Source organism: Lethenteron reissneri, chromosome 58, assembly GCF_015708825.2.
Source record: "Lethenteron reissneri isolate LAM-NWPU_2019-01 chromosome 58, ASM1570882v1, whole genome shotgun sequence".
Lineage (NCBI taxonomy): Eukaryota > Metazoa > Chordata > Hyperoartia > Petromyzontiformes > Petromyzontidae > Lethenteron > Lethenteron reissneri.
This window is the reverse complement of record NC_083836.1, coordinates 5634310-5649141: the sequence shown is the minus strand read 5'-3', so window position 1 is coordinate 5649141 and position 14832 is coordinate 5634310. Positions and strand designations below refer to the sequence as shown.

The 14832-nt window shown below is 44.0% G+C and overlaps 1 protein-coding gene across 1 annotated transcript; it reads left to right on the top strand.

Annotated features, from left to right (window-relative positions):
• Window positions 1-5653: 5653 nt before the first annotated feature.
• LOC133357453 (P2Y purinoceptor 3-like) lies at window positions 5654-6613 on the top strand. The gene has a single exon (XM_061575399.1). The coding sequence runs from the start codon at window positions 5654-5656 to the stop codon at window positions 6611-6613; it is 960 nt and encodes a 319-aa protein (XP_061431383.1).
• Window positions 6614-14832: the final 8219 nt, after the last annotated feature.

The following is a 14832-nucleotide window of genomic DNA, read 5'->3' as shown; positions in this document are numbered from 1 at the left end:
CTTCACGTCTCCCAATCAGACGCGGTGTTTGGCTGTGTCTGGCCACGCCCATCCCAGCTCACGTGTCAGGAGGGGCGTGGTACAAGTGCACCCCCTTGCGGGTACAGCTGGTGCCAGTCATCTCAGTCAGACAACCCATGGCACCTGTCAGCGAGCCTTCGACACTCGAGGTGACCTCAAAGTGCACCTTGCCTGGCACAGGCGCCGTGTTGATGTAACCGCCACTTAGTGGCGAATGGTGGGTATTGGTATTGACACATAATTGTCCAGCGGCAATTTCTTTTTAAAGCATATTAAACGTATTCTTAGGTGTTTTCGGTAAAGTCACGTAGGTAAAACATCAAAATTAATAAAAATAATAAAATAAAATAAAGATCACGACGTTTCGGAGGCAACACAAGTCTCCGTCATCAGGTGGGACAGTCACAGCCAGATCAGCTGCATCAAGTGAGGCAATGATTCAAGATGTAATCCCTCAAAAGCGAGTTGAGGGGGGAGGAGAGGGGGTGGACTGGTTTCAACCCTCTGGGTCTCACCCCCAGAATCAGGCTTGTTCCAAAAATGCTGCTGGATTGCCAGATGTTGTTGGCAAGGCAACTGCTGAAGACAATCGTTAGCAGGAAGTGTTACTACCTAGGCCACATTGCCCGAAACGACCACAAATACCAGCTATTAAAGCAAATCCTGGAAGGAAAAATCGAAGGGAAAAAACGACCAGGACGGCCAAAAACGACATGGCTCAGTAACATCAAAACATGGCTACAATTAACAACAGCACAAACTCTACACGCCGTGCTAGACCGGGACCAATATCATCGTGAAGTCGCACACGCCGTTAGACAGCACTAAAGAAGAAGAAGGTTCTATCATGCTTACCCATAATCCCCCACAACAACGCTTCGTAAGTTCGTGTACAATGCTGATGTTTGCATTTAAATTGTGCCAGAATAACATCTGCAATCAAGCAGCATTTGTTTCAGCAGCCTGGCCACTGATGAGACCAAGACAGTTGAATCCAGCCCAGAAGTTTCTTGCTTAAACAAATGCTGCCGGATGATATTGGTCTGGATAGCCGATTATCCAAAACACACAAATTACGTCATATGTGAAAAAAATAGATTTTTGTTCATATATTCTTGCCCATAGCATGATGTTTAATTGGCAGTGGCTTATAGATCAGAATGAACCACCAAGCAGCAAGATCCTGAGTTGTATTCTAGATGCGAGTCACTGATGATGACACTGGATATTCAAGTGTAGTGAGTTGATGCTTTTAGCCCAGTCAGCAATGATTGAAATAAAAATCCCCCTAACAATAAATTACATTCTGTGCATCGATGGCTGCACAATAACAAGAATATTACATTTGGTGTTACATTTAATTTATCAAAAATCTCAGATCTGATCATTTTAAATATTGGTTTAACTGTGAAATGTACACGGTGCACAATGGATGCTTAATGCATGTGAATGTTGATATCAAATCACTGGAGTGGAGTCGAACTCTAGTCAACAGCGGTTGTGAACTCTTAGCTTTAGTCAACAGCGATTGTGACCTTTTATCTCTAGGCAACCGTGGTTGTGACTGCTTATCTTTAGTCAACAGCAGTTGTGACATCTCTCGTCAACTGTGGTTGTGACCTCTTATCTTTGCAGCCTCATCTTATCACAATTATTTATTTTGAGTGATATATAATTTTGCGTCAAACTAGCATGCAAATCATAACGAGAGGGGCCTTGTCTGTAAGACTGGTAGTTCACCACTGTTGATGTCTAAAATCGTCCAGAGTGTGCCTGTCTTAAAATAAATGCTGCAATAAGTATAACCCGTAAAAACTAAGTTTTTCACTATAAATCCTTTATATGCGTGGCGGCTAGAGTCCTCTCGTCCTCTAGCTTGAGATGGCTGCCACCTATGGGTCAGATGATTGCATTGCACCATTAAGCAATTGGTAATTAAATATAATATTTTTGTCCTAAAAAGTGTAAAATTTTGGAAAACATTTTCATGAACATTAATTGTCACGCACAACGAGTCTGTGTGAAAAATGTCAGCTCGATTGGATCACGGGAAGTGGGTTAAAAAACGACCGAAAGATTTGCACGGTCCTAAGCAAGCAAGCGAACTTAATATAAAGGATTTAAAAATGGTGCACTCCCAGAAGGCCATATGGCAAATGGGTTGTGTGTAAGACATATACATATTACGTGGACAGACGGATATATGGAGGAGACATTGACTTTACTTATTTTATTACCGTTGGGAAATATTTTGCATCAGATGTAACTGCTGTTGACCAAAGTTAGACTCCGTATAAACCGTCATGTGAAGTACAATTCATAGTGCATCATGTGTTGTGTCAGGTATTCTCCAAGCGTAACATTTTATCATCATATATTTTCATCATCATGTTTTGATAACCTGTCTATTTACAGGTATCAAAAAATCCCAGATGACAGATTTAGCTTTGTGCTTTACAACTTCAGTTTGGTGGATAGAGACTATGGGTTTGTGTAAGAGGAGAATACTTCATCATGTGAAATATAGCGCATGCTACACCATGCAGGCGTGTGCATCTTTGCAAACCAAAGCTTGCTTTCATGTTATGGGGGCTTTTGTGTGTGTGCGCTCGCTGTAGCAGAGGTCGCAAACGGGTTTTGATTCCTTACCCGTACTCAGCCGCACCAGGGTCGCAAATGGGTACCCGTACCCGTACCCGGCCGAGTACGGGTACCCGTTCCCTACCCGTACCCGTACCCTACCCGAAATGAGTGACAAACGGCTACTCACCAGTGACTCACGGCCTACCCGTACCCGTACCGGGCCGCACCAGGGTCGCAAACGGGTACCCGTACCCGTACCTGGCCGGGTACGGGTAGCCGGGTATCGGGTAGGGTACGGGTATCGGGTACCCGGTTGCGACCTCTGCGCTGTAGTGATGCCCTCATGTGTCCCTTTACCCCGCTGTGGTGCACACACGCACATTCTAATGCGATGATTCTCGGCTTTCACGGGAAAACATTTGACAGCGTGAAAAATGTAAATCCTTCTTTGGAGGTGTCAGGGTCTTGTTAATTTGCTTCTCTTACTCGACTCGCTCCGCACTCTGCATCGTTCTCTTGTCCAGCTCGCATCCTGGTCGACGGCTGATGCTTGGTTGCAAGCCGTGCCGTCGTTCTATCATACGCTGGCTTGGTTTCTACAATTGTCAAAGACTCGGAAGTTTGCGGGCGCGCGTTCGTAGCAAGTGAGTAGTTACACGTAAATTTCGTCTCATTATCCCTGTTTTATATCTTGTCAAATCCTACTTCTATGTTTAACTTGAGATTTATATATATGAAACGAAAATTAAGTGGGGCTCACCTACGCATGATTATTTTACGTAGTATAGCGTTCCGTAGTGATTAATATCTCATTTTTGTATGCACCATATGTATCTTCTTGGTTATTTCGGTAAAGTCACGTAGAAGGGAAATAATAAAATAATAAAAATTTTACATAATCAAATACAATTCTCACGACGTTTCGGCCACAACGCAAGCAGCCGTCCTCAGGTGAAGAACAGGTCTGTCTGAAAAACAGCGTCCCATTCAGACGCGTCTTTCCGACAGACCTGTTCTTCACCTGAGGATGGCTGCTTGCGTTGTGGCCGAAACATCTGTCGGAAAGACGCTGTCTTTAATAAGACGCTGTCTTTCCGACAGACATGTTCTTCACCTGAGGACGGCTGCTTGCGTTGTGGCCGAAACATCTGTCGGAAAGACGCTGTCTTTAATAAGACGCTGTCTTTCCGACAGCCCTGTTCTTCACCTGAGGATGGCTGCTTGCGTTGTGGCCGAAACATCTGTCGGAAAGACGCTGTCTTTAATAAGACGCTGTCTTTCCGACAGACATGTTCTTCACCTGAGGACGGCTGCTTGCGTTGTGGCCGAAACATCTGTCGGAAAGACGCTGTCTTTAATAAGACGCTGTCTTTCCGACAGCCCTGTTCTTCACCTGAGGATGGCTGCTTGCGTTGTGGCCGAAACATCTGTCGGAAAGACGCTGTCTTTAATAAGACGCTGTCTTTCCGACAGACCTGTTCTTCACCTGATGACGGCAGCTTGCGTTGTGGCCGAAACGTCGTGAGAATTGTATTTTATGATGTAAAAAAATTATTATTTTATTATTTCCCTTCTACGTGACTTTACCGAAAGAACCAAGAAGATGAAACCCTGCAGTCCCGAAAGCTTTAACTCGCAATTTACCATATGTATGTTGAACTTATCTCGCGCCCTTTGTAGCCAACTGTGCTCAACGCAGGTGTGGGCGAAGGACGACAAACTGAACACATTCATGTCCATTGCAAATGGGCAATCCGAGTATACGCGATTAGAAAGCACATCTCGAATTGTTTTGCTATCGATTTGTGATATGGGGTGGAGCGGTGGTGTTGACCCTGCACTCCTTGGTGGTGAATCACTTTTTAGACGCTTTTATTTCACTCACTCCGTCTGTTGTCGTATCCTCAAAAAATCTTGTAATTCAATTTTTACCAACTTCCCAATATGCTATCGAATGCAAACTTTGTATAGGTATGTCATACTGATGACAATACTATATTCTATCATTAAAATTTAAAAATATATATTTAAAAAAATATTTTTTACGACTATAATTATCCACGTTCAACTCACGTTGGCTGTAAATCACCACGGTCCCTTATGTTACGGCAAGCCGAGGGGAGCCACACCCAGGAGCGGGGGATGTGGAAGGAGGGGAGGGGCGATGGGGGAAGAGGGCAGGGGGAGGGGCAGCTCGGACAGTACATTTCATTAAAGCGTGTTTTTTTTAAAGTAAGTTTTTATATTTTTTTATTTAACCTCTGAGACCATTTTGCCAGTATCCAAAATGATAAAAAATAAGAATAGGTTCAACCTTCCTGGCAATAAAACATGTGTTAAGATGTCCAAACACCAACATAGAAACCGTTTGCAAGGCCTCAAGTCTGCATTAACCACCAAACTGATTGGCCGACACCAGAGACGGCCTTATTCGTGGCCTTGTCTCACTGCCAGTGTTAGACCAGAGAACGCCGAAAAGCGAAGAGTACAAAGACAATGTAAGTATCACAACACTTAAAGCTCGGCTCCAGCAGTTGGTGTAAGTCAATCAGTTTCAAGGACAATTCATATAATATCAGTGCATGCTTGTTTGCATGTTTTGCCACAAGCACATGTGTTTAATGCAGACTCGGTGCCTTGCAAAAGATATCTATTTGGTGATTGAACATCTTAAAACCTCCCGTGTTATTGCCAGGAGGGTAAAGCATATTCACAATCACTTTTTTCTTGCCCCCCCCCTACTCCCATACGACCTGGCTAACAGCGGCGGCGGGCGATATCTGAATTGGTCCTAGGACTCCCTCCCCACCCCCCTTCACCAACCCACATTGACCAGTGTGGGGAAATACGGTGTAGTGCTTAACAGGGAACCGACAAATGGCTGTACCATTACTACCAGAGATGACACCACGGCTGTATCGTTAAGAGGTGTGCTTTCTTGCAGAGACCCGAGGACATGAAAAACGCCGCTCAATGATATTAGCTCCTTCAGTTGTTTCGTCGTGGCAAATGTCTGTGCAACTCCGTCGTCGCTCACCAACAACGGAAGATGAATAACTCCACCAACGGTTCGAATGTCAGTTCCCCGTGCGTAGTCGACGAGCAATACAAGTACATTTACTTGCCGGTTGCCTACTCAATCTGCGCTTTCTGCGGGATAATCCTCAACGGCTTTGTGCTGTGGAAACTGACACTCAGAACCAAAAAGTGGAATTCCACCTCGATATTCATGATCAACTTGGCGGTCGCAGACTTCCTCTACGCCCTCTCGCTAATGTTCCTGGTCCACAGCTACGTGAACGAAGACGTCTGGATATTCGGGGACTTCATGTGCCGCATCGTGCGCTTTCTCTTCTACTTCAACCTCTACGGCAGCATCCTGTTCCTCGGGTGCATGAGCCTCTACCGCTACCTGGGCATCTGCCACCCGCTGTCCACGCGTAGCTGGCACAGGCGTAGGGTCACCTTCGCCATCTGCATGACCGTCTGGTTGTGCCTGCTGGCCGAGACGGCTCCGTACCTATACTTCGCGGGAACTTTGGAGCACGCCGGCGGGCAGGCCGACTGCTTTGACTTCGTGCCCGATCTCACCAATCAGCACCTGCCGTACGGAATCGTAATTGTTCTCACGGGCTTTCTGATTCCGTTCGTTGCCATCTTGGTGTTCTATGCCAGGATCATCCACACCTTGAGAATGTCCATGAGGGCTGCCGGGTCGAACGTGCAAGCGGGGTCGGCCATCAATCGGAGAAAGGCCGTCTACACCATCGTTGTGGTTCTCACCATATTCGTGATCTGCCACCTGCCGTACAGCACGACCAAATTGGTTTACGTTGTATATGACCGGATGTACGGAGACTGCCAAGCCGCCATCGTTTCCAAATCATACAAGATCACGCGTCCCTTCTGTAGCCTCAACTGTGTGCTCAATCCCCTGCTCTACTTTGTCCCCCGTTCCCGACCAAGGGTGGACAGACCGATCACTCACGTGGAGACCATGCCGGACTGATGACAATCGCTCGGCACCAGGCTCTGCTGGCCCCCGGAAAAGCCCAGTTCTTAGGATTAGCACCAACGCCTGGGTCTGGTTGGATGTACTGTATGTTGAACTTATTTCGCACCGTACGTAGCCAACGGTGCTAATCGTAGGTGCGGGGGGAAAGACAACAAACTTAACACAAAAAGCAGTTCAAAAAAAATGAGTTTTCAATCTAGATTTAAAAGTGCATAACGCCAGTTGCTTCCTAATATCGGAAGGGTATTCCAGACCGCCGCAGAAACCCATCTCCAAAGCATGTGATGCAGTGACCTTCTTTGTTCGATAGTTAGCCAAAAGCCGCTGCTGTGAGGTTGACCGCAGTTTGTGTGAGCTACAAGCTCCATGAGCAATGCGGAAAGCTACGATTTAGCCATGTAGGTCATGGAAATCGTGAATTTAAAAATCATAGAAATGGCTGTAGACCAACACGTTACATTAGCAACTTTTTGTCGTTGTTTGTGAATTCTTGTTTTTTTCTCACGTACCTCGTGAATTTTACAAAAGATTACTGCAACAAAACTGTGGCCTTATTAACGAGCGATGAGGCTCCGTGTTCTTGGTCTCTCCTGCGTGTCAGCAAGCTATCTTAAAAAAAAAAGTGTTTATTTATGAAGTTTAAATATTCACCACTATCATTACCAGCGTTTATTTTGTTTTATCCACCGCTTGATGAAATCCTTCCCCATGCCATCATCATCATCCCTCAGTGTCACACGATATAAGAAGTCATCTGGCTTGGGCACACGAGTTGATCTCATCGTCATCATCATCACCATCATCATCCCCATCATTGTCATCACCACCATCACGGCCTTCCCTCCTTCGACCGCCACTCTGCCGTTAGTCTTGACCACCGGTGATCATCGCTTCTCGTGCCACATGATTCCCAAGCCCACTTTCCTTGACGGGCAGGACGATCTTCTTGGTTCTTTCGGTAAAGTCACGTAGAAGGGAAATAATAAAATAATAAAAATAAAACATAATTAAATAATTATCACGACGTTTCGGCCACAACGCAAGCAGCCGTCCTCAGGTGAAGAACAGGTTTGTCGGGAAGACAGCGTCTGAATGAAACACCCCAGGCTTGGAGCGTATATTTAAGCTGGGTTGGAGGGGGAAGAGCGCCTTGACAAAAGAATGTGCATATCAAGAGGAATTTAGCATATTTATGGGCAATGCAGATATGGGATTAGTCACTACTTGTGAAATGCGTAGGAGGTGTGCGGGGGGTTTCAAAGTCATATTATGTCCGTGCATTATGCAGGATTAGCAGCATCAAAGGGAGGGGATAGGGGTAACATTAATAAAGGGAAGGCGTGTTAATAGTATGTAGCTGTCAGGACGATGCCACTACCTGGTGTATGTTCTCACCTGTTGCACTTCCTGGCCCTCAGTGATCGTGTGTGCACTTTTTCAGATTTATTTTTTGTTGCTCCATTTCCCTCGGGTCAAATTAGGTACATTAGGTACATGTAAGGCTAATGAATCTTTGTGAAAAAGGTTTCAGTTTTGTTTGGCAGAAAAAATGGGGAAAACCCTATTATTATATTTTGGTACTGGCAAAGGAGGTCTAATGATGTAGATGCTCACCCCGAGCCCTCATTACTTTGATAGTGACGTTGTCTTTGAGCTGTGGACGCCTTTTGGCGTCCTCTGGTCGAGCACCAATTGGGTCGAGGCTCAAAAGAAAGCTGTCTCTGGTGTGGACCAATCAGTTTCAAGGACAATGCATTTATTATCATAGTGTGTTTTTGTTTGCATTTGACTGCAAGTATTGTGGTTAATGCAGAGATGAATCCTTGTAAAAAGGTTTCAGTTTTGTTGCCAGAAAAAAATGGGAAAACCCCTATTATTATTTAAGGCTAAGTTAGAATCTATTGTGTCGAATTGTTATTGTAATCGTAATTATTTCATGCAGCCTGGTTTTTTTTCGCGCAAAAGCATTTGGGAGGTGGAGCTGAGCGTGTGACGTATGTACGTTGAACTTCTAATTGGAGGCGATGCGTCGGTTGCACATGTATCCCCATTTAACGATGACCTCTGATCCCTGACTTCCAGGAGTCAGCCCAGGTTAAGATCTACGGCACGGCTTGGTAACTGTGCCCGTGGGCTGAGCTGTCAACCTCGCTTCGTATAGGTTCACCACTGGAGAACTGACATGACCTGGAGAGATCATCAATATTCAAATTAGGGACCGTCCATAAATGACGTCACGCACTTAAGGGGGGCGGGTTGAGAAATGTGACGATGTGTGATGAGGGGGGGGGGGTGAGAAATGTGACGTCACATGAAAAAAAATGCGCAACTTTAACAACACGTTCTACTTAATTAAATAATAAATGATTCCCCCTACAACATTAGAGTGCAGCGCCATATTAAATACGCACTACAATGACAATCGTTTAAAGCGATTTGAAGCATGTTTTATTTACAAAATGGAAAAATGGTTTGGGGGGGGGCAGAGCTTTGTGACGTCATATTTGAGGGAGGGTCTGACTTTTTGTGACGCCGTGTGACGAAGGGGGGGGGGGTGGGTCCAAAATCGTCCAAAATCGCGTGACGTCATTTATGGACGGCCCCTTACACGTAATTTAAATGTTGAAGTTCATTACATTGGTAATTGATATAACTTACACACCTCAAATTAATTGGTAGCTTGTATCTAAATTACGTGTGATGGAGACTAGGCTCTAAGAAAAGCTGTCTCGGGTGTGGACCAATCAACTTCAAGGACAGTGCATATCATTATCATCATCAGAGTTGTTTTTTTTGCATTTTGACTGCTTGTGTTGTGGTTATTGCAAACATGATGCCTTGTATAAAGGTGTCAGTTTTTGTACCAGTTGAAAGGGTAAAAACCTATTACTACGTGTGATTAAAATACGTAATTTAATCAGGTGTGTAATTGGCATATATATTGCAACCCTATCCTTATTTGTAACTTGCATCTAAGCAGAATGTGACACGGTTAATTGGAAAGTATCACCTACGTTACATTACTCCACTAATTTGCAACATTTACGTATTTGGCCCGTGCCAGGGATGGCCCCTGGTAAACGTGGACTCGTGGGCTCCAACTGGTCCCGGCACCACGAGCCACAGCCCCAGTTGGCAGTGGCCATGGACAGGAGGCGTCAAACATCGGCTCTTTCTTTTTACGTTTAAAAACTTAACTCCACAAAGTGTACCGATTATCTAATCCGCAAATGTGTATCGATTAACTAATCCGCAAATGTGTACCGATTATCTATTCCGCAAATGTGTACCGATTATCTATTCCGCAAATGTGCACCGATTATCTAATCCGCAAATGTGTAGCGATTATCTATTCCGCAAATATGTACCGCTTATCTATTTCACAAACGTGTACCGATAATCTATTACACAAACATGTACCGATTTTCTATCACACAAACATGTACCGATTTTCTATTACACAAACATGTACCGATTTTCTATCACACAAACATTTACCGATCATCCATTCCGCAAATGTGTACCGATTGTGCTCTCGGTCTCCTCTTCACGAGATGAAGAATCCCTGCAGTATGGGGCAGTATCTTTGCCACCCGCTCTGCCATCAAGGGCAACGCCCGTCACGTGACGAACCTACACACTTGATTTTTAGAGCTGGGGATTTATCCAAATTATTTGCAAAACCAAATGTTGGGCGATGTGTTTGTTCTAGATTTTAAGTCTTCGTGACCGCAATGATCCATACTCTTTGGTTCTTTCGATAAAGTCACGTAGGTGAAAATAAAAAAAAATAATAAAAAGTAATAAAATTAAATGAAAATAACTAAATTAAATCACGACGTTTTGGAAGCAACACAAGCCTCCGTCATCAGGTAGGACAGCCACAGCAAGGAATCATTTGAAAATTATTTCGTCGTGATTTTATTAAGTTATTTTAATTTGTATTTTATTTTTATTGTTTTATTATTTTTTATTATTATTTTCATTTTCACCTACGTGACTTTACTGATGTGTTTGTTGCGCAAAGTCATTGCAGACAGGGTTGAGACGATCAGCTCGCTACACTTGAGAACCCAGCTTAATCACGTGCGGACGAACCCCGACTCAAACCCGAAAAATCCCAGTGGTGGCAGCTCAAGACTTGGCCATGGAGTACTCGCCAATTTCTCTTGTAGCTCCGCCCACCACCCCCACATTCCATTCCCTGGTTACCACATTCAGATAAGCCCCTCCCCCCTTAACTTGTATTTAAGGGCTGGTCTTTTGGAATTTTCCTCACTTGATGCAGTAATTTTAGCTGTGACGGTCCCACCTGATGACGGAGACTTGTGTTGCCTCCGAAACGTCGTGATTTATTATTTTATGTTATTTCCATTATTACTTTTATTAACTTTTATTTTATTTTTTACTTACGTGACTTTTACCGACAAAACCTAAGAGTATGTACTCGCCCACTTGCTCAGAATCACCTCGGAATGATGTATGTGTATGTTGAATTTTTTTCCCACCGTACGTAGCCAACTGTGATCATTGGAGGCGCGGGGGAAGGGCAACGAACTAAACACATAAAGCAGTTCTAAAAAAAATAGTTTTCAAACTAGATGATTTAAAAGTGGACAGCTCCACTGACTTCCTAATATCGGAAGGAAGAGCGTTCCAGACGGCCGCAGAAGCATATTTGAAAGCACGCGATGCGGTGACCACCGTTTTTGTTCGATGGCCGGCCAAAGCCGCTGCGGCGAGGATGAGCGGAGTTCGCGTGATGATGGTTCATGCTCCTTGACGCCGGATCTCCATCGGAATATATCGCTCGCCGACAGCCGTGTGTCAAATCGTCACCACGTGGCTTCTCCTGAAGACGGCCACTGGCTCAGCCGGCAACCTCAACATGAGCACACGAACATTGGATGATCAACTGCCCGCAAATGAAAGTCTACGACGATTAAAATATGCAGCCAGAATTTGCCAAAGACTGAAACATTTCATTTTGAATATACAGATCCGGAAAAGTACTTTCATATTTTGTTGCTAAATGTACCTAGACTGGATTGTAGACACCACCAAGCTTTGCGACACAACTTCCATCGTAGGTGATCCTGAACCCTTCAAACTTTTGAAGCATTCCGACCACGTGGTGTCACTATTCCGTCACCTCGGAAAGTCTATGAACTATCACGGTGCAGCGTCGTGATCTTGTTCGCGTTGCAGTTGTCATCTGCGCAGTCATTTTATCTTTTGTTCCGCTTCATAAAACCCCGATTCTAAACGTCGCACGTAATTTGCATATCCTGTTCATTCATCAGACGCAATATGTTCTCGCACGCGTAACTATGTTTTACTGGAGCGATGATTCCATTGTCATCGACGAATCGACACATTGCCACGTGTCCAAACAGAAATACAAATTATTTCCTCGAAAAAAACGAAACGACAGGACCCTTATACCCCCATATTGAACACTGCGAATGACTGGCCAACAGGAAGTGGCCGTGGTGTTTCTGGGACATGTGAAGACAGATTGGCATTGTCGATATCTCTTTCGTAATACTTGGGTGTTTGTCCGACTTTGTTGACTGTTTCGTATGAATTGGGCATAGCTGAAATGTCCCCACATGCAAATTTGAATGTCTTCACTCAGAAATGTTAATCACGAGGTCTGGATGGTCGGAAATACCCAGACACGCTCTCAAGCAGAGTTTCAGCGGTGCCATAATTTTCGTGATAAGATACGGGGCGGTGAAATGATTATTACAATGTCATATGTAACGACAATTTCATTATAGAGTTATCAGTTTCCCATTACTTTATAATAGCTTTTAAACTTTTTGTTGATTTGTTTTTTTGTGTGCTTTGCTGTATCGTACGAGCAAGGCCCAGCCACACATCTCATCATCGGTGCAGCTGTACGTTCTGTGATGCTGAAGAGCACTTTTATCTCAAAATAAAACGTGCACTTATGAAAACGATAGCGCCGCTGTATCTGCCGCGCAGTCAATGACTCGGAGATGAATGTTTTGTTAGGTCCACCACTTGTTTAATGGTAGGGCTGCAGATAGCGATTCACTGTCTTGAGCATTTCGTGTATTAACGAGTTTGTTGTTTAAAATAGTAAGGGGCCGTCCATAAATGACGTCACGCACCTAGAGGGGGAGGGGGTCAGACATTTGCGACGATGTGTGACTTTAAATAAATATAGACAACACGTTCTACTTATTTAAATAGACTTTTTAATAAATGTTTTCTCCTACAACATCAGAGTGCAGCGCCACATTAAATACGCACTACAATGACAATAGTTTAAAGCGATTTGAAGCATGTTTTAAAAAAAATTGGGGGGGGGGGGCAGAGCTTTGTGACGTCATTTTTGAGGGGGGGAGGGTCTGACTTTTTGTGACGCCGTGTGACGAGGGGGGGGGGGGCGTAAAAAATCGTCCAAAATCGCGTGACGTCATTTATGGACGGCCCCCTAAACAAAACGAGGGTCACCGCACTGCTGCGCGGCCCTAAGACTGAATCTGCGCTGGCGGGTGACATTCCAGCTGACACAGCGTGGAGACGCAGCCGGCAAGCGATTCAACGCTGTTGCTCTGCGCCCCCTTCAACTCCTGGGCTTCATTACTCTTTCAAATGTATACACGTTTCTGTTCAATTCCTTACAGATTTAACATCCCAAAAAAAAACATAATGTGTGGAACACGGTTTATCAGTTCTAGATTTGAAGCTTTCGTGACTGCAAGGATTCATATCAAATGATACAGCTATCGTGCTGTGACGGTTCCACCTGAAAACGTCGTTATTTTTATTTTATTTTTATTTAACTTTTTATTAATTTATTTTTTTTACCTACGTGACTTTACCGAAAAAACCTAAGAATACGGTTTATCAGATCGCATTTTTTTAGGGGACACATTGTTTTCTTGATGCTATGACAATGCGCTCATTCCGTACACGCATAGACACATTAATTGGCTGAAAACATCATAATATATAGAGGACTGCAGAGCTGGGGGAAAGTGTTGGTCACGCCAGCTCACCGCCTGGGGGCCTTCCAGATAATCTGTAGTTTCCCCAGCGATTGTGCAAGATGCAATTTGCATGAACAACGGCGATTATGTAAAACATTAACACGTTTAACTCTCACAGCTGTGGCAGTCTTATGCATTCACCTTGGTCAGAGTTCAAGATATGTACACGGTATATAATTGGTGTTTTTTTAAGTTGTGCACTATTCAGTAATTTGACAGTGATCCGATATCCGTATTCTTTGTTTCTTTCGGTAAAGTCACGTAGATAGAGAAATAATACAAAATAAAGTGAATAAAAAAATGTAGACTGAAGCCTGGTTATTAAGATTGGTGAGTGTACTGGCAGTCTATAATGTAGACTGTAGCCTGGTTATTAAGTTTGGTGAGGGTACTGGCAGTCTATTATGTAGACTGTAGCCTGGTTATTACGTTTGGTGAGTGTACTGGCAGTCTATAATGTAGACTGTAGCCTGGTTCTTAATCGGATTGAGTGTACATACAGTCTATAATGTGGACTTTAGACTGGTTCTTAATCGGAATGAGTGTACTGGTAGTCTATAATGTAAATTGTAGCAATGGTTATTAATAACCAGGCTACAGTCTACATTATAGATTGCCAGTACACTCACGCCGATTAAGAACCAGGCTACAGTCTACATTTTTTAAAATGACTTTCTTTTTTGTTGTTATTTTTCTATCAACGTGACTTTACCGAAAGAACCAAATCATATTAATTCCCGCAGTCACGAAAGTTTTAAGTCAAAACTTGCACGTCCAATTCACTAGAAACTGTGGTACCGTATAGACCAGGGTTCAGCAACTAAAATAACAATAAGAAAATTTTTTTCGAATTAAGTTTTAAAGAAACTCATTATTTCCAAAGGTGCAAGCAAGTGGTGAATACGAGACGGTGGGGGGGGGGGGGGTCCTTAATAAATGACGTCACGAAGCAGCTCCTTTAAGAGAGCCGCGGGTTGCCGAGTCTCTGTGTATAGGCGAATGTGAAAAGGTCGTCTACGCTAACGTCTGTCGACGTTGACAAATCACGTTGCGATGTAACTGCTACATCGGCAGCGGTGCACAATCACAGCACAGACACAAAAGCTAAACACGTCTGTTAAAAACACTTTGGCCTTAAAAAGGGAAAAAAATATATCAATACAATGGGCGACTTTGGTGCCAATGGAA